Genomic DNA, 21,168 nt, shown 5'->3' with positions numbered 1-21,168 from the left:
TGCCAAGGTGACTTTTTTCTCTTCAGATGTTATATATATATATAACTAGTGTAGCTCACATAATTGTCTATGCTTGCGTTACAGAGTTGTAAAAATGACTTTGGAAATATAGACTGGAATGGTCTAATATAATGAAATAAAAATGCCCCCATCAGTCTGAAGTATTCAGACTGCTGAGAAAAATCATTTCTCTATTGCTATGTACCCGAGCGTGTGGCTGTTGTCTTGGGGCATTGCGCGCCAACTAAAATCACACTGGGTCCCTTTTGTACCAGGATTATGTGAGAAGCGGTCACAAATGATGTGATGATTTATCATGTGTACCAAGTCTTTTTTGCAGGATGCACCTTTTGTAATGAAAGACATTGGTATTGTCTTGTGAAAGTTGGCACACAGAAAAAAAAGTTACTCAATTGCACTGATACGCACAAGTTTTGTGTTACAAAATTGCGTTGAAAAAAAAGTTGTGCAAAACTGTCTTTTTACAGATAGTCTGGCTGCTGCTTAATTGACTGAAGAGCTGTGGGCTCTGCTTTCTGGCATGGGTGCAGCTCTCACACAGCTGCTTGCTACTGTTTGTACTATCGGGGACAAAAGTTTCTGGGACGTTCAGGAAGAGATTTAGACCCATAGGCGCCATGTTCGTCAGTGGTAAAACAATTTCGCTACCACAGATTGAAGAGCGTGGCTTTGACTTCAACTTCCACAAGGTGGGCTCGATCCAGCAGCTAAAAATAAAATTACCGGCTTCTTTAGTGGCTCACACGTCCCAGATACTTTTTTCCCTGCCTGTATGACCACCTAATGGGTGCATGATAGTTGCGCCGCATTAGTTACCAAGAAACTTTAACCGGCACGTTGGGCTAACCTCTTGGCTTGTACTGACAGAAAACAAAAATTGATGTGTGAGGAAATACTCTAATGCGCATGTTTATTTATTTATTTTTTTTTCAAGGTCAAGAAAATACGTACAGTGACGACAAATCCAAACTCCTTGAGGCCAACTAGAAATGGCATCTTGCCCGTCATGATGAACGGCCAAGCGGACGTGCTGTGGACCACGGAGCTGGAAGAGTGAGCACTCAGTGTCCTAAATGTGTCACTTGCTCTTGCCTTGATGCTGCCATGTGAACATCAGAGCTGCAATACATTACTACTTGAACGACAGCTTGTAATTAAGAAAAAAGTTACTGTGACGGATTCACGATATATGACTTACTATAAACTTCACCAGAGAGAGTTAAGACATGCTAAGGTGGGCTATTAGTACCGTATAGTGCGGAATATAGGTCTAGGTTTTTTCCAAAAAATATTACCAAAAGGTAACCCCTCGACTTATATACCGGCCTTTGGCACAAACTGAATAGTTGTCTGGCAACATGTGTGAGCCGCGGACATTTTGGCATCCACACCATTATCGCTTCCATGTTGACGATTCTTTCCTTCCTCTTTGTCGACCGACGTGGCCAAACGTTGACGGCGGTAATCGTTCTTGGTGTTGTAACGTATTAATTTCGCGACAGCCCGCAAAATGAGTACCGGTACTCGACGTCAGTTCACCACAGCGTTTAAAAAAAAGTTATCGAATTCACTGAAGAGTATGGGAACATGTCCGCCCAGCGACACTTTGGCGTCTCGGAAAAGAGCGTCCGGTACTTGCGAGTGCAGAAAATCGAGCTGTCTGCCTGAAACGCCTGGAAGGCGACCTTTCGCGGGCGCCGCACGGTGCACCCTGAGCTCGAAGACAAGGTATGCGGGCATTCAAGAAATGTTGCATTAGCAACTCTTTGGACGGTATCAAGGACGAAATGCTGTGGGACGCAGCCAGCGCAAAGCAGTCGTCTTTGGACGAGAGCTCAGACAGCTCGGACGAATGAGGAGGCAACGAGTCTGGTGGCACCAGTGAATAAAACGAAATTTTGTGCCTCATAATTTTTATGTTGACTTTTTTGCTTCAAGGTAAGGGGGTCGACCTATATTCCGCCTCGACCTATATTCCGCATTATACGGTATACCGTGATGAAAAGGGTTGAAGCAGGACACACACGCAGAATTTTTTTTACCAATCACCTGAAAGAAGTTTTAGCCTCGAAGTACCGTGGCTGATGGCGCTGCACGATAGCGGCTTTCCTTATTAAATACCAAAAGTGTCGCCCTACACGGAAGATCCTCAGTTGTTTAAAATGCCATTCGAACAGGCCATATCCGTACTACTTTCTTCCATGTTAATGGGTCTGGATTTTTACCAGTTCATGTCCTGGCGCCATGTGCCACGTCGAAGAGGCGTATGGATGCCTTCGTTCAAAAAGGTAGAAGCAGGGTGTTGAACCGGAACCAAACCGGAACCCAGAACCGAACCCGAATTTTTGCCGGAACCAGAACCGAACTGAACCGGAACGATTCAAAGAAACCATTTCGAACCGGTTCAGGACTCGGTGCAGCCCCACTTTTTTTTGCACACCCAGCACACTTTTTTTTTTCAGACAAAATGAGATAGTCTAGCGCGTATGTTTGCCCATCCGAAGCTGTCTGCGCTAGAAAGTGTGAAAATGGCACCCAGTATATGCGACAAGAAAATTGAATGAAGTCTGGTGTCTGGGAAGAAGCCTAACTGATGCTTCTGTAATGTACTAGCACCAATTCTAAAGCATTGCACCTGAGGTATATGTGAAATCTTGAGTTATTACTCTTCCCCCTTTACATGTTTGCGTATGGTTTTAATCAGATTGTTAGCACTGATCTAAAGCGATGAAGAACTTTAGACACCAAATTTTTGCTTGCATGTTTTCTTCTTTCAAGCGATGCTTTCAACATTGGTGTATATGGAGCATCCCGTGGTATTTCCCTACGACCAAGAAATAAATTTTATTTGAATTTTTTCTTCACGCTCTTTTGGTTTTATCAAAAGAGCGGTGGCTGTGACGTGCAGTTGATATCAGATTACACGAGGCACGAAAACAAACGGCAATATGATGGCTAATTTGTTATTAGTTGTAATTCTAGCCTATCAAGTAGGCTGGTTTATATGCACTAGTAAGTGAAAACAACGTATCAGCATTTTTATCACAGTTTATCCGCTCCTCACGGGACATAAAGTTCAACTGCATGTTACAGCATCCTTCGGTTGATGAAACCGAAACAGGGTCAGAGAATAAATTCTTTTCTAAATTATTCAGCAGCCATAGGCGAATACCACATGGTGATCCAGGTATTCTATTACCTAGGGTATCATTTGAAAGAAGGAAATGCGCAATGAAATTAGTTGTGCATAGTTCTTTAAACACCAATTAAGAATACCTTCTGTTTCTTTGTGCCATTTACCATAAATATATGAAATAGCACAAGTACTCAACAAAGTTGTTGCAGTGGTTTTTGAGGAAAGGAAATGACGCAGTAACAGTCTCACTTCTCGATGGACTCCTCAACCGCGCCGTAAGGGAAGGGATGAAGGTGGGAGTCAAAGAAGAAAGAGAGAATGGGTTGCCATAGGAGAGGGCTCCGGAATGATTTGGACCTACTAAAGATCTTTAACGTGCACTGACATTGCACAGCACACGGGTGCTTTTTGCATTTTGCCTCTATCGAAGCGCCGTCGGGTTCTAACCCGGGTACACCGAATAAGTAGCAGAGCACCCTAAACACTTGGCCACCGCAGTGGATAGTGCAACATTTACTTTTTAAACATTCGTTGTCTCCGACAGCAAGTGCTAAATACAACCCCTCACGATGCGTGAATGGCGCAATAAAGAAAAAAAAATGCCTCAGTGGCTGTGGAGCTCGGCTGCTAATCCAAGGCTGCGGGTTCGATCCCGGCCTCGAGGGCTGCATTTCGATGGAGGCAAAATGCAAAAATGCGCGTGCGCTGTCGCACATTAAAAAAATTTGCTGATGCTTTAGCTTGGTTAAACTGGGTGTGTACACAAAACGTTCTCACACGCTGCCGAACGGGTTGTTCGTGAATTTCTGTGAAACTGCCTCGTTGCAGTTACAAATTTGCTGAGACCTGAGACGAATCACGTGGTTATTCTGTCTCTCTGACTTGGTTTCTATCGGCTGTTGTTGAGCAGGCTTCGTTCGTGACTCATTGTCATTGCTTCTCCACTTCTTGTCGTTGTCTTTTAGCCAGCCGTTCTTCAGGTGTCTCATCTGCATGCTAGGCCCTCCTCGCTTCCTTCTCACATTATCGGCTGGCGTTGTATTATGCTACGACTTCAGGATCCGTCGACATAGCTACTCGTAACCTTTGCTGCTGCCGTACTGAGTGCGTACACTTGCAATCCACGTCTTCATCTATTAAGCATCTGACAAGCGAGCGAAAGCTCACGATCACCCTGACAAGCGAGTGCAGCTGCAGCACCGCCGCGGTAAGAGCGCGGCGCAAGCGCGATAAAGGTCCAACTCCGTCGGCGCTTTTCGATGTGTGCGCAGAGCGCCTGCATGATCAGCATGCGCCGCGACGAGCGTCGAAAAGGGGCATGCATCTTCATGCTCCTGGTGCTGGCTCGCTCCCCCTCGTGAGTCGACTGAAAATATGTCAAGCCGTGAACAAAAGATGGTTGGGGAGCTGCAAGGATTCCGAGAAAATTTGGGGGAGCCTGAAAGAGCTTTCAGTCATGAAGAAAAGAGTCCCCCATCCTCTGCTTGTTGAAAACTGGACCCCGCTTCCGACGCGCGCGCTAGCACCCGTGCGCAGACGCCGATATCTGGCACTGTCAGATGCGAGTGTCGTGGACGTGCTGGGCGGCGGCCGATGCGTCGCGCATGTGCAGACCTGTTCTGGCCAACGCGTGGGCCTCCAAGCGCGCAGTACGCGTGCCGATGAAGTTGGGCCTTAAGGTGGATACCTGAGTGATGAGGTCACGTGCGGCAACACGAAGGAGACTGGCGTATGGTGAACTCCCGTGGCTGGGCCCAGCTGGTTGCCATGGAAACAGCGCATGCACAGATGTGGCCTTGTATCCGACCCGGTGAAGTGCTCCGGAGGTAGCGTAGTGAAGGTTTCGCTTCAAAAATGGTAGTGGTTTGACTCTTCTAAACCTAGTTAGATAGAGCGAAAGCTTCATTACACTTGGCTACGCTTAGTTAGATGCCTGAACCATCTCGCAGGCGTTTCAGGCACACTGTCAGCCGCGCTCTCATCTACGGCGAAAATGCATGAGAAAGCGGCGTCGCCTCCTTAAGCGAACTCTGAGTCACGGGCATAATCACATGGCCAGTCTGGTGAAACTGTGGTCATTACACCGCGGTTGGAGTAGCGGCGTGGCTACCCTGGCATGGCGGCTGCAGCTGCGGCGAGTCACATGGTCTTAGTCCCGTGGTCTTAGCCTTAGGAAAGCCTTAGGTGCAATGAAAAGAGGGAAAGCAGCTGGTGAGTATCGGGTAACAGCGGATTTGTTGAAGGTTGGAGGGGAGGTTATGCTACAAAAACTAGCCACTATGTATAAGCAATACCTTGTGACCTCGAGCGTACCAGAAGGTTGCAAAAGGCTAACTTTATCTTAATTCATTTGAAAGGAGACGTCAAGGACTTCAAAACTTACACACCATAAGAGAAATGCGTAGAATATAACCGACCCCTATATATAGCCTTCATTGACTATGAAGAAGCATTTGACTCAGTGGAAAATTCAGCTGTCATACAGGCATTGTGCAATCAGGGTGTAGAAGAGTGTTATGTGTAAATATTGGAAGGTTATAACGACTGCACAGCTACCATAGTCCTCCATAAAGTCAGCAATAAAATTTGAATAAGGAAGGGTGTCAGGCAGGGAGACCGGATCTCGCCAGTGCTCTTCACCGCCTGTTTACAGGAGGTATTTTGAGGCCTGAATTGGGAAGTTGGGCATGAGAGTTAATAGAGAATACCTAAGTAATCTGTGATTCGCTGATGACATTGCCTTGCTAAGTCACTCAGTACATGAACTGCAAAGCATTTAGACAGGCAGAGCAGAACGAGGGGCCTAAAAATTAACAAGCAGAAAACAAAAGTAATGTTCAACAGTCTGGCAAGGGAACAGAAGTTCGCACTTGGTAACGAGGGGCTGGAAATAGTAAGGGTTTATGTCTACTTAAGGTAGGTAGTGACCTCTGATCCGGATCATGAGAGAGAAATAACTAGAAGAATATGAATGGGGTGGAGCGCATATGGCAGGTTCTCTCAGATCATGAATGGCAGTTTACCGCTATCCCTCAAGAAAAAAGTATACGACAGCTGTATCTTACCGCTACTCTCCTATGGGGCAGAAACGTGGAGGCTAACAAAGAAGGTTCAGCTTAGGGACAATGCAGCGAGCTATGGAAAGAATATTGATAGGAAACAAACGCGGGTTAATGACATCCTGGTTGAAATCCAGAGCAAGAAATGTGCTTGAGCAGGGCATGTAATGCGAAGGCAAGATAACCGACAGTCCTTAAGGGCAACAGAGTGGATTCCAAGAGAGGGCAAGCGTAGCAGGGGGCGACAGAAAGTTAGTCACAACAATCCGCCTCACAGGTGGGTGATGGGGGGGGGGGGGGGACGGTGAAGGTTGTTGAAAAGGCATTTTTACCAGCGAGTGCCCGGATGTGTGCCGACCAGGGTGTGGTGTGCATCAAGGATGGAGGCTGCACGCGCGTACGCATGCGGACACACGCCCCTGCAGTACCGCCTTTTATCGCAGTTTTGGGTCGACGTATTCTTTCTCGGGCGGTGTCGTGAAGGTTCAGAGGTGCTCTCTCATCTCCGCGCTTACTTGAAGCACAACCTCTTCAACTCCAGAGGTGGTTTACAGTGCCTCCTCGTTCGCTATAACCGAGTGGTGTGGCCATATTTTTTGGTTGTATCTGCGACGCATTGCCATTGCTATTATGCATATTTTAACAGTAGCACCGTGCCCGTTCGTAATAAGCAAGCATTCGTTATGTCTGCGGCCGTTACAAGTGGGCTCGACTACATCCACTGAATTTGCTTTAATACACTGGCTTCAAAAGGCTGGGTAAGCTGCAGATATATGGATGGGTAAAGGAAATAATGACCGATCACAACCTTTGTCAGTTGCTTTTGGAGAGGTCGTACAGGTGTTCTAAGGAAAAGCGAACAGTGAGGAAACCGAATGTATCAGCATGAAGTTCTCTCACGACCATGCCCTGAAAAGACAGACGAACACTTAGTCTCCTATTTAGCTCAGCGGCCAGAAAGGGGTTTTGTAGTGTTGAAAATAAATGCCCTGAAACTAGTTGCTGGACAAATGGTGCACGGCTGATTCACCAGACTCTATCAAGGGTGCAAAAAATCTGTAGACACACAGGCTCCCTTTAATAGCGCCCCCAAAAAAAGTAACAAAAATTCTATGTAGTGCAAGCATAACTTCTTCCAAGCAGAATGCTGCATTTGCAAGAATGATGCAACGCAACATCCCAGTGAAGATGTTACCAATTTGCGCATGTGCAGAAAAGAAGCGTTCTCAACCGATCTAAGTGTGTTTTTTTTATCGTACTGTTTTTATCAGAACAAAAGAGGTCGATGTCATCATAATAGTCTAAAGTCGTAAGTTTTTCACTGTACTAACGAGAAGGCACGATTAGCTGTGTTTTTGAAGGTACTGAGTTATAGGGGCTCGTGCTATATAATGACAGTCACAAAGGTGATATCGAAGAGGTGATTTAAATAAAAATGTTTGGTAAGCTCTGGATAGGGAGAGCCAGTGCTCCCAAGAAGCTCTCATTGGGTGGGGAATAGGCGATTGCAGGGTTCTCGCATATTCTCGTACCATGCAGGAAAGGAGGGGGGGGGGGGGGGACTGGCAAGTCGGTTTCGGGGTGACGGAAAGGTGTCTGTCTGGCTGTATAAAGGTGCCGATAGATGACAGCTTCGTTCCTCAATAGTGCGCGGGAACGTAGAGGCCGTGTGTGGCGGTCATGTTGGCGCCCGCGTAAGTGCACTGCGTACGAGTAATTCCCGTCTGACTCGAGCTTCAGGACTACCAATCACTCGCGCAACGGGTTCTCTGAAACTGCTCAAGCTGTAGGGTTTTGTAGATACAAAATCCAGCGGCTTTTTGCCTTATACCTAATCAAACAGATTATAGCGTACATAGCCGATATACATTAATTTCAAGTTCATTTCGTTTTGCGGCTCTTGCCTTAAATTCATCTTTTTGCCGCAGACAATAAATAAAGTTGTAAAGTGAGAACATCTCACATTTAGAAAAAATTTGCATTTTTATTCTGTATATCGATGGGCCAGAAAAAAGTAACTAGCATAGCAAGGTTGATTAAAACCCATCTACGTTCTAAATTTTTTATTTGTCCTGAGCCCATTTGAGCCGGTTCAGCACTGTCCAAACCGGTTCAAACTGGAACGGAATACCATTCTGCTGCTGAACCCGGAACTGAACCCAAAAGGTGTGAACCCGAACCTGAACCGAACCCGAAAAAATTCCGGTTCGACGCCCTGGGTAGAAGTATGTCTCTCCTCTGAACAGCAGCTGTTCACAATCAACACACTGTGCTCACTGCACAGGTCCCTCAAGACTGACGCATGGCAGAGCACAGCTTGAAACCACTGCATCTCTATTTGGTATTCAAAGAAAGGCAGAGTGCTGCAGTGTGACCCCAGGGCGGAGTAAGTCGTTTTAGAGGTCAGGTTTTGCTCACCTCTGAGAATTCTTAGTGGAAAGTCGAAGTGCCTATTTTTTCGTGTGGCCGATGGGTCTTAAGCATCCGGAAAATAAAAAGTATTACAGTGTCAACTCCCCCAAAAGGAGCCTGCAAGTTTCTTTTTTTTTTTTGTAATAATCCCCGTTGACGCAAAAAAAGGCAGCAAAAGGGTGAAGCGGCTCACACGTGTCCACTGTTGCGCAGGAGTCTCGCCTTCATTTTCAGTTCAACCTCGATAAATAAGTCGATGTGCCCGTCAACATGCATGAAGGGATTCGACATTCTTTTTGTGTTCACGTCGCTGATGTTCTTGAGGGATAGACCTGAAGAGAATAGAACGAGACCTCCTCTTTCCGAAGCGTCCCCACCTTTCCGGAAGCTTCCCTCTTGCACCGAAGATAAAGTCTGAATGTCGCACTCAGCCATGTGGTAACGTGGGCGTGGCCGGCATGCTTCCATGCCACTTTCAATGATTCCAGTTCCTTCTTCCTCACCCTCCTTCTTCCGTGTCTTCTGGCAGAAGTATCTGCTCTAATTATTACAGACAGTCCCCTGGCTGACGCTTGGATCTGGAAGGTTGGACCTGGGGACCTCATTATAGGACACTACTTGAATTGCTCTGGGAATTTTGTGTACGGTTAATGCTGTTATTTGTGCCATAAGGCAGCTTGTTGCAGTAAAAAAGCGTTCACATCACCACCCTAAGCGGCTGTGGTTTGGGCAGTAAATATGGCTTATAATATTGTTACGTTGCCCGAAAGGCTAGTCACAGGCAAGGACGACCGGAGCGCAGAAAGAACAACACAGGAGGCACAGAACAATAGCGCGCGCACACCAGTCAGGCACTTCGTTCACATCGTCTTTTGTGAATATCCGTTGTATGGCCCCCCCGTCCGGAAAAACACCATCACGGTGTACTGGATGACGTTGAGGGGCATGGCGAGAGGTAGGCTTTCAGGCGAGAGACGTGGACGATATCACGTTGAAGGTGGTGGGAGGAAGCATGCGGGAAGGCCGGAGCGATCTCGTAAGTGACAGCAGTTACCTGGCGCAGGACACGGTACGGGCCAATATAACGGGACAGACGTTTTTCGGAGAGGCTGACGCGGCGAGATGGGGACCAAAGCAAGACGAGGGAGCCAGGAGAGAAAGAGACTGTGCGGTGACGGCGGTTGTAGAACTCCTGCTGGGAGGCCTGCGAGGCGAGAAGTCAGGAGCGTGCAAGTTGACGGGCGTAGTCAGCACGGGCAATGGCGTCTTGGGCGTATTCAGAGGACGGAGCAGCAGGAGTAGGCAGCAGCATGTCCAAAGGCGATTGGGGCTCGTGGCCATAGAAAAGTTAAAAAGGGGAGTAACCGGCAGTATCATGGCGGGAGGAGTTATATGCGAAGGTAACATACGGGAGAGCGAGGTCCCAGTCGCGGTGATCGGGGGAAACGTACATAGTGAGCATATCGGTCAGAGTGCGGTTGAGACGTTCAGTAAGTCCGTTTGTATGTGGGTGATAGGCGGTGGTGAGCTTGTGCTTAGTAGAGCAGGACCGAAGAATGTCGTAGACAACCTTGGACAGAAAGCAGCGGCCGCGGTCGGTAAGAAGTTGGCAGGGAGCACCATGGTGCAATATGAGGTCATATAGCAAAAAGTCCGCAACATCTGTAGCTATACTGGTTGGCAGTGCCCGCGTGATCACGTAACGGGTGGAGTAGTCCGTGGCAACTGCAACCCATCTGTTGCCGGAGGTGGACTCTGGAAACGGACCCAGAAGATCCAAGCCGACGCGATGGAAAGGTTCTGGGGGCACGTCAATAGGTTGAAGCGTGCTAGCTAGGAGAGTAGCAGGGCATTTCCGGCGCTGACACTCATCGCAGGCTGCAACATAGCGGCGTACGGAGCGGAACAGGCCGGGCCAAAAGAAGAGACATCGCACACGGTCGTATGTACGCGATACACCCAAGTGCCCAGCAGTGGGGAGATCATGGAGTTCATGAAGGATAGCAGGACAAAAGTGCTTGGGGACAACGAGTAGAAGGTTGGGGCCATCCGGATTGAGGCTGCGGCGATACAAGATTCCGTCAGAGAGCACAAAGCGCCGCATCGAGGGATCAGACGGGGTGGAATTGAGGCGGTAGATAATTGATCGCAAATCGTCATCGCGGCACTGTTCTTTGCCCATGTTGGCATGGACAGAGATAGAAAACAGGTTGGCTTCAGTGGCAGTGCCAATCAAGTCACACTGGCCAATGGGGTAACGGGAGAGGCAGTCAGCATCTTGGTGTAACCTGCGAGACTTGTAAGTCACGGTGTAATCATACTCCTTCAGACACAATGCCCATCGCCCAAGCCGCCCTGTAATGTCCTTCAGAGAGGAGAGCCAACATAGCGCATGGTCGTCGGTTTTAACCGTAAAAGGGCGACCGTATAAATAAGGACGGAATTTGCCAACTGCCCAGACAAGGGCTAAGCACTCACGTTCTGTAAAGGAGTAATTGCGCTCGGGCGCAGAAAGAAGGCGGCTGGCATAGGCGATGACACGGTCCTGACCGGATTGTCGCTGAGAGAGCACAGCGCCGATACCGTAGCCACTGGCGTCAGTACGGACTTCGGTGGGGCCCGCAACATCAAAGTGAGCCAAAACTGGTGTGGTGGTCAGCTTGGCGATCAAAGTGGAGAAGGCTCGTTCTTGGTCAGGTCCCCAGATGAAGGTGGCGTCTTTCTTCAAAAGGTCGGTGAGGGGACGGGCGAGGTCGGCGAAGCCCTGAATGAATCGACGGAAGTACGAGCAGAGCCCCAAGAAGCTTCGGACGTTGTGGCAAGATCGGGGAAGGGGAAAGTCTTTCACGGCCCGAATCTTATTGGGATCAGGGTGAACCCCCTGGAAATCAACGATATGGCCCAGAATAGTGATCTGACGTCTCGCGAAACGGCACTTCGAGGAGTTAATCTGGAGGCCGGCACGACGAAAGAGGGAAAGAATCTGGGAAAGGTCTTCGAGGTGGGATGAAAATGTAGGTGAAAATACAACGGTGTCATCCAGATAACACAGGCACGTGGTCCACTTAAATCCTTGCAAAAGGGCGTCCATCATGTGCTCAAATGTGGCTGGCACGTTGCATAGGCCAAAAGGCATTACTTTGAACTGATATAGCCTATCAGGGGTCACAAAAGCAGTTTACCACGGTCCTTCTCATCGACGGCAATTTGCCAGTAGCCGGAACGAAGATCTATGGAGGAGAAGAATTTGGCTCCGTGTAGGCAGCCAAGGGCGTCGTCAATACGCGGCAGGGGATAGACGTCCTTTTTAGTGATCTTATTGAGGTGCCGATAATCAATGCAAAACCGCCATGAGCCGCCCTTTTTCTTCACTAGTACCACTGGAGAGGCCCAGGGACTGTGGGATGGTTCGATTATGTTCTTGGCAAGCATTTTTGTGACCTCGTTGTATATGATCTTGTGCTCGGCGTGGGAGACACGGTAGGGCCTGCGGCGAATAGGAGGGGCATTGCCGGTGTCAATGCGGTGCGTCACAGCGAGAGTTTGGCCCAGTGAGGTGTTGTAGAGGTCAACAATGTCGGAAAACGACTGGAGAAGGTCAAGAAGCTGAGAAGTTTGGGCGGGGCGGAGATCGGTGGGCATCATGGTCGTGAATGCGTCCGAAGACAGCGGAGTGGACCGCGGTGGGTCTGGTGGGTCGCAATTAGGAGAGGCATCTAATGTAGCCACATGGCGAGTGGGGACAACGTAGCGACGCACATGCCGGCTGGAAGCAGCTGGGAGGAGAAGCCGAAGTTCAAGAAAGGTAGAGACAGGTTGTTGGCTGTGACGGTGGCGATGGTATGGGGCAGGACAACACTGCGGGTCAGTGCGAGGTCAAGGATTGGCGCAACGATGTAGTCACCATTGGGAACAGGGCGAGAAGGTGCGAGGGAAACGAAAGATAAGGCTTGAGAGGGCAAGTGGGCATAGTCGGGGCAGATCAACCGGAGCGATGAGTCGATGGGGTCAGGATCGAGTTGGGGAAGCTCAAGGTGAAGGACACCCTGCGAGCAGTCAATGAGGGCAGAATGATCCGACAAAAAGTCTAAACCGAGAATGAGGTCATGGGCGCATGTGGTAAGGACGGTGAACTGAACCGGCATACTGTGGTCACCGATTGTCACACGAGTGGTGCACAGTCCCTCGACAGCAGGCATGGCACCATCCGCGACTCGCACACGGGACGTTGCAGGCGTAAGGACTTTGCGTAGGCGACGGCGGAGGTCAGCACTCATGACGGAAATATGAGCACCAGTGTCAATAAGGGCGCGCACAGGAACACCATCAACTGTAACGTCTAGCAGATTGGGTCGAGTCGTCAGTAGAGGGTTTGAGGTCCGGGTCATTGATGCAGCGTCACCTCCGGGAGCTGCATCACTTAGTTTTCCCGATGAGAGGGACGGTAGGACGCGGCAGTTGAAACATGAGGCGACTGCGGTGAGCGTGAGCGGTGGGCTAGCGGCGAAGGCGAACGGGAGGACTGTCGTGGAGGTTGATTTGCGGCCTCAGACGTCTCGGATGGGTGGCGGGGTGAAAAGCAGTGAGTATAGTTTGGACGGTAGTAGGAGGTGTCTCGCGGGGGTGATGTCCAGGGGCTGCGGCAGTGGCGGGCAATGTGGCTGATCCAAGAGCACTGAAAACAGATTGGGCGGTCGTCTAGCGTGTGCCACTCATTCGGATCGCGGTAACGCCGTGGTGAATAATAGGTGGGACGGAAAGGGACGGGAGGTGGTTGCTGTTGGGACGAGTTTCCGATGCCGCTCAAAGCCGGAGGGAGGTTGAGATGGGCAAGTTGTTGCCGCACGACAGCCTGAATAAGCGACACAGAAGGCAGCGTGTCATTAGGTGTGGTCGATGATATTACCACAGGGGCTAGGGCTTCGAGTTCACGGCGAACAATTCTTGTCACTGTGTCGGTGACAGGAGGAGACTCTGAGGGCACTTGAGTTTGAAGTCGTTGGTACTGGCAAGAAGATGTAGCGGCTGTGTTTGGAAGTTGGGAAAACTGTTGAGAAATGCGACAGCTTTTGACTTGTTCAAATCGACGGCACTCCTTGATAATGCTGTCAACAGTTGTGCAGTCTTTGCAAACGAGCAGATGAAAGGCATCGTCAGCAATACTTTTCAGCACGTGGCCCACCTTGTCGAACTCGCTCATGGTGGCATCAACTTTGTGGCAAAGTGCCAATACGTCCTGTATATAGGCCACGTAACTTTCCGTCGATGACTGCGCACGAGATGCAAGCTGTTTTTTCGCACAATTTCTCTTTGAATATATCCCAGCTTGTAAGTTCTTCTTCGTTGGTTTCGAACCACACCCTCGCCGTTCCATTCAGATAGAAAATTACGTTAGCAAGCATTAACGTTTGATCCCACCGGTTATATGTGCTTACTCTTTCATAAAGGCTTAACCAGTCGTCGACATCGGTGCCGTCGTTTCCCAAAAAAGTACCTGGGTCACGGGACGAAGCCATGACCACGAAAGGAGCAGCAGAAGTGGTCGGCGACTCGCCGGGTGGGGCCATGATGGTAGTAGCGCCGGTTTGACGACCGCTTCGGATCTCCGTGGTACTGGGAACGATACCTCGCACCTCCACCAAAGATGTTACGTTGCCCGAAAGGCAAGTCAGAGGCAAGGACGACCGGAGTGCAGAAAGAACAACACAGGAGGCACCGAACAATAGTGCACGCACACCAGTCAGGCACTTCGTTCACATTGTCTTCTGTGAATATCCATTGCAATATCGAACCACTACTGGCTGTCTTGAAGCTGGTTTTGCGACCGGACTTTTGAAGAGCAGAATGCTGCAGAAAGGGTACAGCTTTCACAAAGTACTTTGTACTCTTGCTGACGTTTCATTAGCTTTACCCTAATGATATTGAGATCTCAGTATCTCTTCAGTAAATCCTTGCGCCGTACCAAGTGTTGCTTCATGGAGTGGAGCAAATGATCCGTTTTGAAATCACAAAAAGCTGTGATTTTACACTTGTGGTCTTCGAGGGAAGTGGTGCATTTTTTCCCTGCTCTACCGATGTGTAAAACCGAAAGGTTATCCTTGTAAAAATTCTTTCCATATTTTCTAGTACATGTCTTGTTGCATTGAAATGCTAGGACGAGTGTGGTCTGGGAAAACCACTTTTCTCCCTCTCGAGTACACGCGTCTTGCATGTAAGGCACAACCTATTTGTTCCCTATTACAGTCGAGAACAGAATAAATTGGACCACAGCTCCGGTTTGAAAACGTGGATCAGGGCCATATAGTTGCCGGGCAACCTGGTGTCAAGAGGTCAGCTTGTGCATGCACGTCTTCTTTTGCGCAGCTTGCCTAATCGCTCACTTCCACTAATACACTTTTTGATCGTAACGAGTGGTGTGAGATGGTGCCACTGTACAGAGGCCACGGCGTTTGCGCTGCTCCAGATGCTTCCCGTGTGGATGATCTTGCTCCGTGCTCTGCTACCAAGGTAACTGAGGACTGTTGCATCATTATCGCCAGTGGTATGAAATTTTTGGATATCCATCATGCAGACAGAGAGGGAGTGTAAAAAAATTGGCCGTCATTATTTGGGTCATTTTCCCTACAAAAGATGTCTGATACATGCTGGAATAAGTGTCCATGACCTTCTAAAAGCATGCTATTAGTGACATATCGTGGGTGAGCTCATTAAAAAAGTTTGCTAAATCTCAGCCTTGGGTGGAGGACAAGGGGGTCACGAATGGATAGCATGGCTTCGAGCACTACTTGCCCCCCACCCCCCTCCGGAGAAGAAAAGCGGTGAGCTGACTAGGAAATTCTGCGAAAGTAGACGACAGCTACTTATCTGCTGCTTACAAAGAAGCAGTGCTGGAAAGCATGTTGCATGTATAACTAAAGTTGTAAGTGTAGCCAATAAACTGTGTCAACATCCTACATAAACAGTTGTGTGTCGGTTATTCCTAACGCAACAGGCAAGCCGTCACATCGTTCACGAGTCCAAAAATTTCATACCACCAGCGATAATGATGCAGCAGCCCTCAGCTACCGCGGGAGCAGAGCGCGGAGCAAGATAGCCCGTGCGGGACGTGTCTGGGGCAGTGCAAAACACTGTGGCGTCTGTACAGTGGTGCCATCTTGCACAACTCGCTACGATCAAAGAGCGCATCGAGAGGAAGTGAGCGATTAGGCAGGCTGCATGCAAGAGAGGACACGCATGTGCAAGCTGACCTTTCGATACCAGGTTGTTCGGGAACTAGACTTTGCTGTCCCCACTTTTCTAGCCGACAAACTTGAAAAGAGTATTACAACACCCTATGTGCTCCCGCTAAGTTGTGAAGGCACGTTTTGTTATGCATCGCAGTAACCTAAACAGTGAGGAAAAAATCGCTGCGGAGAAGTGAAAGGTGGACACCTGTTGGCACTCGGTGCCAACTTAGTTAAGGTCAATTCATGTGCGACAAAATCGCCGAGAGAGCACCATGTCACTCATAGTCACTGGTTCCACCTCGTATGCGGGCGGCAGCGGCTTGCATGCACATGGCTAGAGTGCACGACGGCGTGGACGGACGGGAGTACCAGTTGTGGTAAGCCTGTATGAGATCCTCCTGTCCTGGCGGTAACTTGGCGGTGCGGGCTGGGCACTTTTATTTTTCTTTCTTTATAAAGCCCTTTGTAACACATATCCTGTGGTAACTCGTACAGGGTCTTCCACAATACATGCGAACACGGCACAGTGTGGCCGCGCTCTGCGGAGCCATGGCGGAGCGCCAGTGCATTCGTCCTGGCCGTATATCGAAGCGGAGCAGCAGGAACACAGAGGCCTGGAGGCGGTGCTTCGTGTCATCTGCTCCAGTGCAGGAGTGCACCGTGCTTGCTTTGCTGGGAAGCACACCTAACTCACTACATGCTTACAGCGCCCGTGTGCACCACAACGGCATTGCGGGAAAGTGCACTTCACTCACTGCAGCACGTCGTTAGTTGCGCGTACGAAGTTAAATGCATGTATTGTCTCAGGGTCGGTTTCGCTTGGTTTGTAGGTTTTAATGTCATAAAGCAATGCAGTCTCCGAGTATAATAGAGCAGTAGAGGGCTGCAAGTAATTAGACCACCTTGGGTTCTTTAACATGCACTGACAGTGCTCAGCTTGGGGAAGGGGAGCCTTGCTTTTCCCTTCCATTGAAACGAGGTTGCATAGCCGTGATCGGACTCGGGTGTCCCGACTCAACAATCAGACGCCTTAACCACAGAGCCACTGCGGCTGGCCATTCTAGTGATTTGGCCACATTCTGCTAGTGACAGGGCTATCAAAGCAAATATTTATTTTATTTATTAAAGCAGCTGCTTTTTAAAGCAGCTGCTGATGTCATGTGCACAGAGATAGCGTCGAGCACGCTTTTTTTGTCGCAGTCGTCACATGATCAGTTCATCGCGAAGGAGCTGGCAGATCGCTTGGTGCAGTGAAGTTTCACACAAGTTCTTTATCTTCCCTCCTTGCACCAGGGGTGCCCCGCCAGAGACGGGTTTGTTTAACTGGAAGACTGAAGCTTTTCTTCGCACCAGGGGTGCCCCGTCAGAGATGGTCTCAAGATGAGTTACGATGCAGGGATAACTGATAAGGCGAATACTTGAAGTTTATGTACAGATATTTACAATCACATACAAGTTAAGGCACTGGAGACATATTAAGCAGCAAAAAGACAAACAACAAAAAGGTGGAACTGGCTAACACTAGGGGAGGCCCCTACTCGGCGTAGCCGAAGATGCATAGCACCTGACCTTAGCTCAGAACCCTTTTTCCGGCTCCGGGGCCCGGTTTTAAAACCCTAAAGGCCCGGCCCACATTTGGTAGCCACCAATCATGCTACACTCTTCATACGATTGGCTCATCGAGAGCATGGCCAGCCCTCTAGCCTCCGTAGGGCAAAACACCCTCTCCATTGCAAAAAAAAATAAAACAAACAAACGCACAGTCGTGCCAGCCAGTACCAGCATGTGCGGGGTAGAACATTCTCCCTCCAAAAAAAAAAGTAAACACAAACACAAAACACACTCGTGCGAGCACGTGACGGCGGTTTCCCCAATGACCCTCGACTTTGGCGTCGTCTCGGAACTCGGGATTATCGGGCTTAAGCGGGCAGCTACCACTGTAGCTTACACTGCGCGCTCGGACCTGCATTCCAAGGCGACTTAGCCTTCCCAAGGCTGTTTAGTCGGCGCCTCACCGATACCCGTAGCGTCACCCAACTCGGGCCTTCGCTGCTCGCGGCTAGACGCGCTGTCGCCGGCTATTCCTCATCTCGTTTGCCCCCTCGTCAACGGCACCCTGACACCGTTCCGTCCGGCAGTGCTTAATCCTCTCAGGAATCCTGCAGACTTTTCAAACGAGACGTTCGTCGCGAGCTTGTGTCGCATATCTGGTGTCCGCCAAGACGAGGGGATTAAGACAAGGGGGGGTCGACGTGTGGCGGCCCTTCAGCCACATAGCTTTCACCGCTCTTTAGCCTAGCCGGCGCGAATCAGCCCCAAGGGGCGATGGACGCCCGAGCGGCCCGGCACCTGCGCGCGCGCGCGCATCGTTCCAAGAAATGTCATTCTTCCCTTCGAGCGCGCCCCACCGTCCCGTCGAGGGGGGGGGGGGGGGGTCCATTGAAGAAGGCAGCTGCGGGACACTGAGAAAGAATTAGCGGTAGTAATGACCCCGCACGCACTACCGATCCCTTACAGTGCAATTTCCAGTTTCATTACAGAAGTTATGGAAATCCAAGAAAATTTGTAATCATTTTGAAAAGAAATCAGAATGCGTTGTTTATTCAGTCGTGTAGTTTTTCTTATGCATGTGGCTCATTCTTCTATCAGGCTGCCGCAGTGGCTCAGTGGTTATGGCACTCGGATGCTGACCCCAAAGACGCGGGTTTTATCTCGGCCACAGCGGTCGAATTTCGATGGAGGTGAAATTCCAGAGGCCCATGTACTGTGTAATGTCAGTGCATGTTAAAGAACCCCAGGTGGTCGAAATTTCCGGAGCCCTTTACTACGACGCTGCTCATAGCCTGAGTTGCTTTGGGACGTTAAACTCCCATAAACCTTTCTTTTATCACTAAACAAGGTGGAGGACTAGGTATTTAGTAGGAATCTGCTCCCGCTACGCGGGTGACTCAGAGGTGCCACCGCTGCAATTCTACTCTGGATGGCCATTGGTCAAACCACAGCCAATTTTTCGTTGACAACACTGACTCTGGATTTCTTGCAATACGTGGCTGTTAACACTATTGCGTTAAACACACCATCATGGCGAAGCAAAACAACCATTTGTCGGAAACAAGAAGCGAAGGCAAAGGTGCAACCCCATACAACACGTCTAGCAACTGCGGTAGCTGAGTGGTTATGGCGCTCAGCTGCTGACCCAAAAGACACGGATTCGATCTGGTGGCGGCGGTCATATTTCAGTGGAGGTGAAATACCTGAGGCCCGTCTATTGTGTGATGACAGTGCGCTGAAAGAATCCTGGGTGGTTAAAGTTGCGCGGAGCCCCCTACTACGGTGTCCCTCATAACCTGAGTCGATTTCGGATGTTAAGGTAAACCAAGCTAATCCAGCCCTGAAACTAATGTTTAGTTAGCTCAGATTGTAGTGCTGAGATGAGCAGCCGCTCACTTGTACACGCTACAAATAGTGAAGTGCCCTTCCCGCAGTGCCGTTGCGGCGCGCTTGGATGCCGTAACCATGCAGTCAGTTAGGTGCGCTTCGCAGCAAAGCAAGCACGGTGAGCTCCTGCACTCAAGCAGACGGCACAAAGCACCGTCCCCAGGCTTCTGTGTGCCTGCGGCGCTTCACTTCGATGCACAGCCACGCTGAGCCGTGTTCACATATATTGTGGACGATTCTGTACATCTGCCTGACGGAACAATGTGTGAATGACCGACTCGGAGAGCACACAGTGCATCTTGCTAATAATGAACGCACGCACCATGTAGACCACCGTGCTTTCGTTGCGTAAGAATCCAATGCAGAAGTCGGCAAAAAACTGCTTGCGAAACATTGGCAGCTTATTTCACCAGAAAAATGGGCGAAGATTGTGTCAGTGATACTTCCCTTGCTGTCTACGATAGAGAGATAAATTTTCTTTCACACTTTATCTGCTAACTTCCTGTGTGCTCATTTCCAAAATCCCTTGTAAGGTGGCATCTGCGCAGGTCAGCAAACATATATAGGATGTCCCAGCTTACTTTAGCCAGGGTTTAGAAATATTCTGTGGCATTCTAAGACAGTGCGACCAATGCATATTGCTCGCTATAGACCCTTTAGAAAATTCAGCGCCATCTGGTGTGTGGTGCGCAAACCGCGGTGCCTCCGCCATTACTTGGGCATACGCCTGCCGGTATTAAAAAAAGTCTGTTCAGCATTGAAATCATTTGTGCAGCACCCCTTCAAAACAGTCTCCTTTGCAGTATATACGCAGCTTCCAACGCTTCTTGAGGTCTTGGAAACAGTTGGAAAATGCTCCTTTCGGCAGGGCTGTCAGTTTCTTTGTCATGACGTCTTGAATGGCCTCCACGCTCTCCATCCAGCGACCTTTTAGGGCTCTCTTCACGCGAGGAAACAGGAAAAAAATCACATGGGGAGAGGTCAGGTGAGTATGGCAGATGAAATACAGTAATGCTGTGCTCGGCGAGAAATTTTGTCATGCTGAGAGCAGCGTGCAGCCTTGCGTTATCGAGGTGAAGGCTCCATTGTCCAGATGCCCATAAGTCAGGGCAATGGCGTCGCAGTGCATCACACATGTGTTGGAGCACACGGATATAAAACTCCTGATTCACCGTCTGCCCTTGTGGGACGAACTCGTGGGACGAACTCGTGGTGTATGGCACCTCTGGCATCCATAAAACTATCAGCATCGTCTTTGCATTGGTCTTCTGTCGCCGCACCTTTCTCGACGCTGGAGAGCTTGTGGACCGCCATTCGGCGCTCTGCCTCTTGTTTGAAGATCATATTGAAAACGCCATGTTTCATCTTCAGTAATGATGTTGTCGATGAATGCAGCATCCTTCTCTGCCTCTAAGAGGAAATCAGCGCTCACTGGTGCCCGCGTGTCCGTCTGGTCTTGTGTGTGGGAGTGCAGCACAAGTCTGGAATTCAGCTTTCGTTTCCCGAAGTTCTCATGCAAAATTTGGTGGCATGTTGTCTTACTAATGTCAAGAGCATCGATAGCATGCGGACTGTAATGGTGCGGTCTTGCTGTATGGTTTGCCTGATCCGAGCCACGTTTTAATTCCGTAAGGTTGAAGGATCCCTGCCTTGCGTCATCTTCCATCGACATTCTCCCGACATGAACCTGTTGTGCCACTCGAAAACTCGTGCCTGCGATAATGTCTCCTTGCCGTAAGCATCACGGAAGGAGCTCGTACGTCTGTGTGGCTGCCTTGCCAAGCTTCACACAGAATTTTATGTTTACACGCTGTTCGAGGTGAGGTGGACGCCCATCTCGCCACATTCACTCACAGTAGAATCCACAGACGACTAG

General features: G+C 49.5%; 2 protein-coding genes across 5 annotated transcripts in view; one reads left to right on the top strand and one right to left on the bottom strand.

The window, feature by feature from the left end:
* The window catches only part of LOC149355137 (DNA (cytosine-5)-methyltransferase 3B-like), a 137,968-nt gene that overhangs the window by 103,828 nt on the left and 12,972 nt on the right, over positions 1-21,168 (top strand). For all 3 annotated transcript variants that reach the window (XR_016291463.1, XM_089583638.1, XM_089583639.1), the window contains exon 17: positions 956-1,074. Coding sequence is in view for 2 of the 3 variants with exons in the window: in XM_089583638.1 (XP_089439764.1) it covers positions 956-1,074 (119 nt within the window). In the remaining variant the exon portion in view is untranslated. The remainder of the gene's footprint in view (positions 1-955; positions 1,075-21,168) is intronic.
* The window catches only part of LOC149355136 (uncharacterized), a 45,090-nt gene continuing 24,935 nt past the window's right edge, over positions 1,014-21,168 (bottom strand). For both annotated transcript variants that reach the window (XM_089583640.1, XM_089583644.1), the window contains exon 5: positions 1,014-1,066. The gene's annotated coding sequence lies outside the window, so the exon portion shown is untranslated. The remainder of the gene's footprint in view (positions 1,067-21,168) is intronic.

Source organism: Amblyomma mixtum, chromosome 3 (assembly GCF_055824585.1).
Source record: "Amblyomma mixtum isolate Tamu chromosome 3, ASM5582458v1, whole genome shotgun sequence".
Taxonomy (NCBI): domain Eukaryota; kingdom Metazoa; phylum Arthropoda; class Arachnida; order Ixodida; family Ixodidae; genus Amblyomma; species Amblyomma mixtum.
Note: the sequence above shows the minus strand (reverse complement) of the source record. Positions and strands in the feature narration are given on the sequence as shown.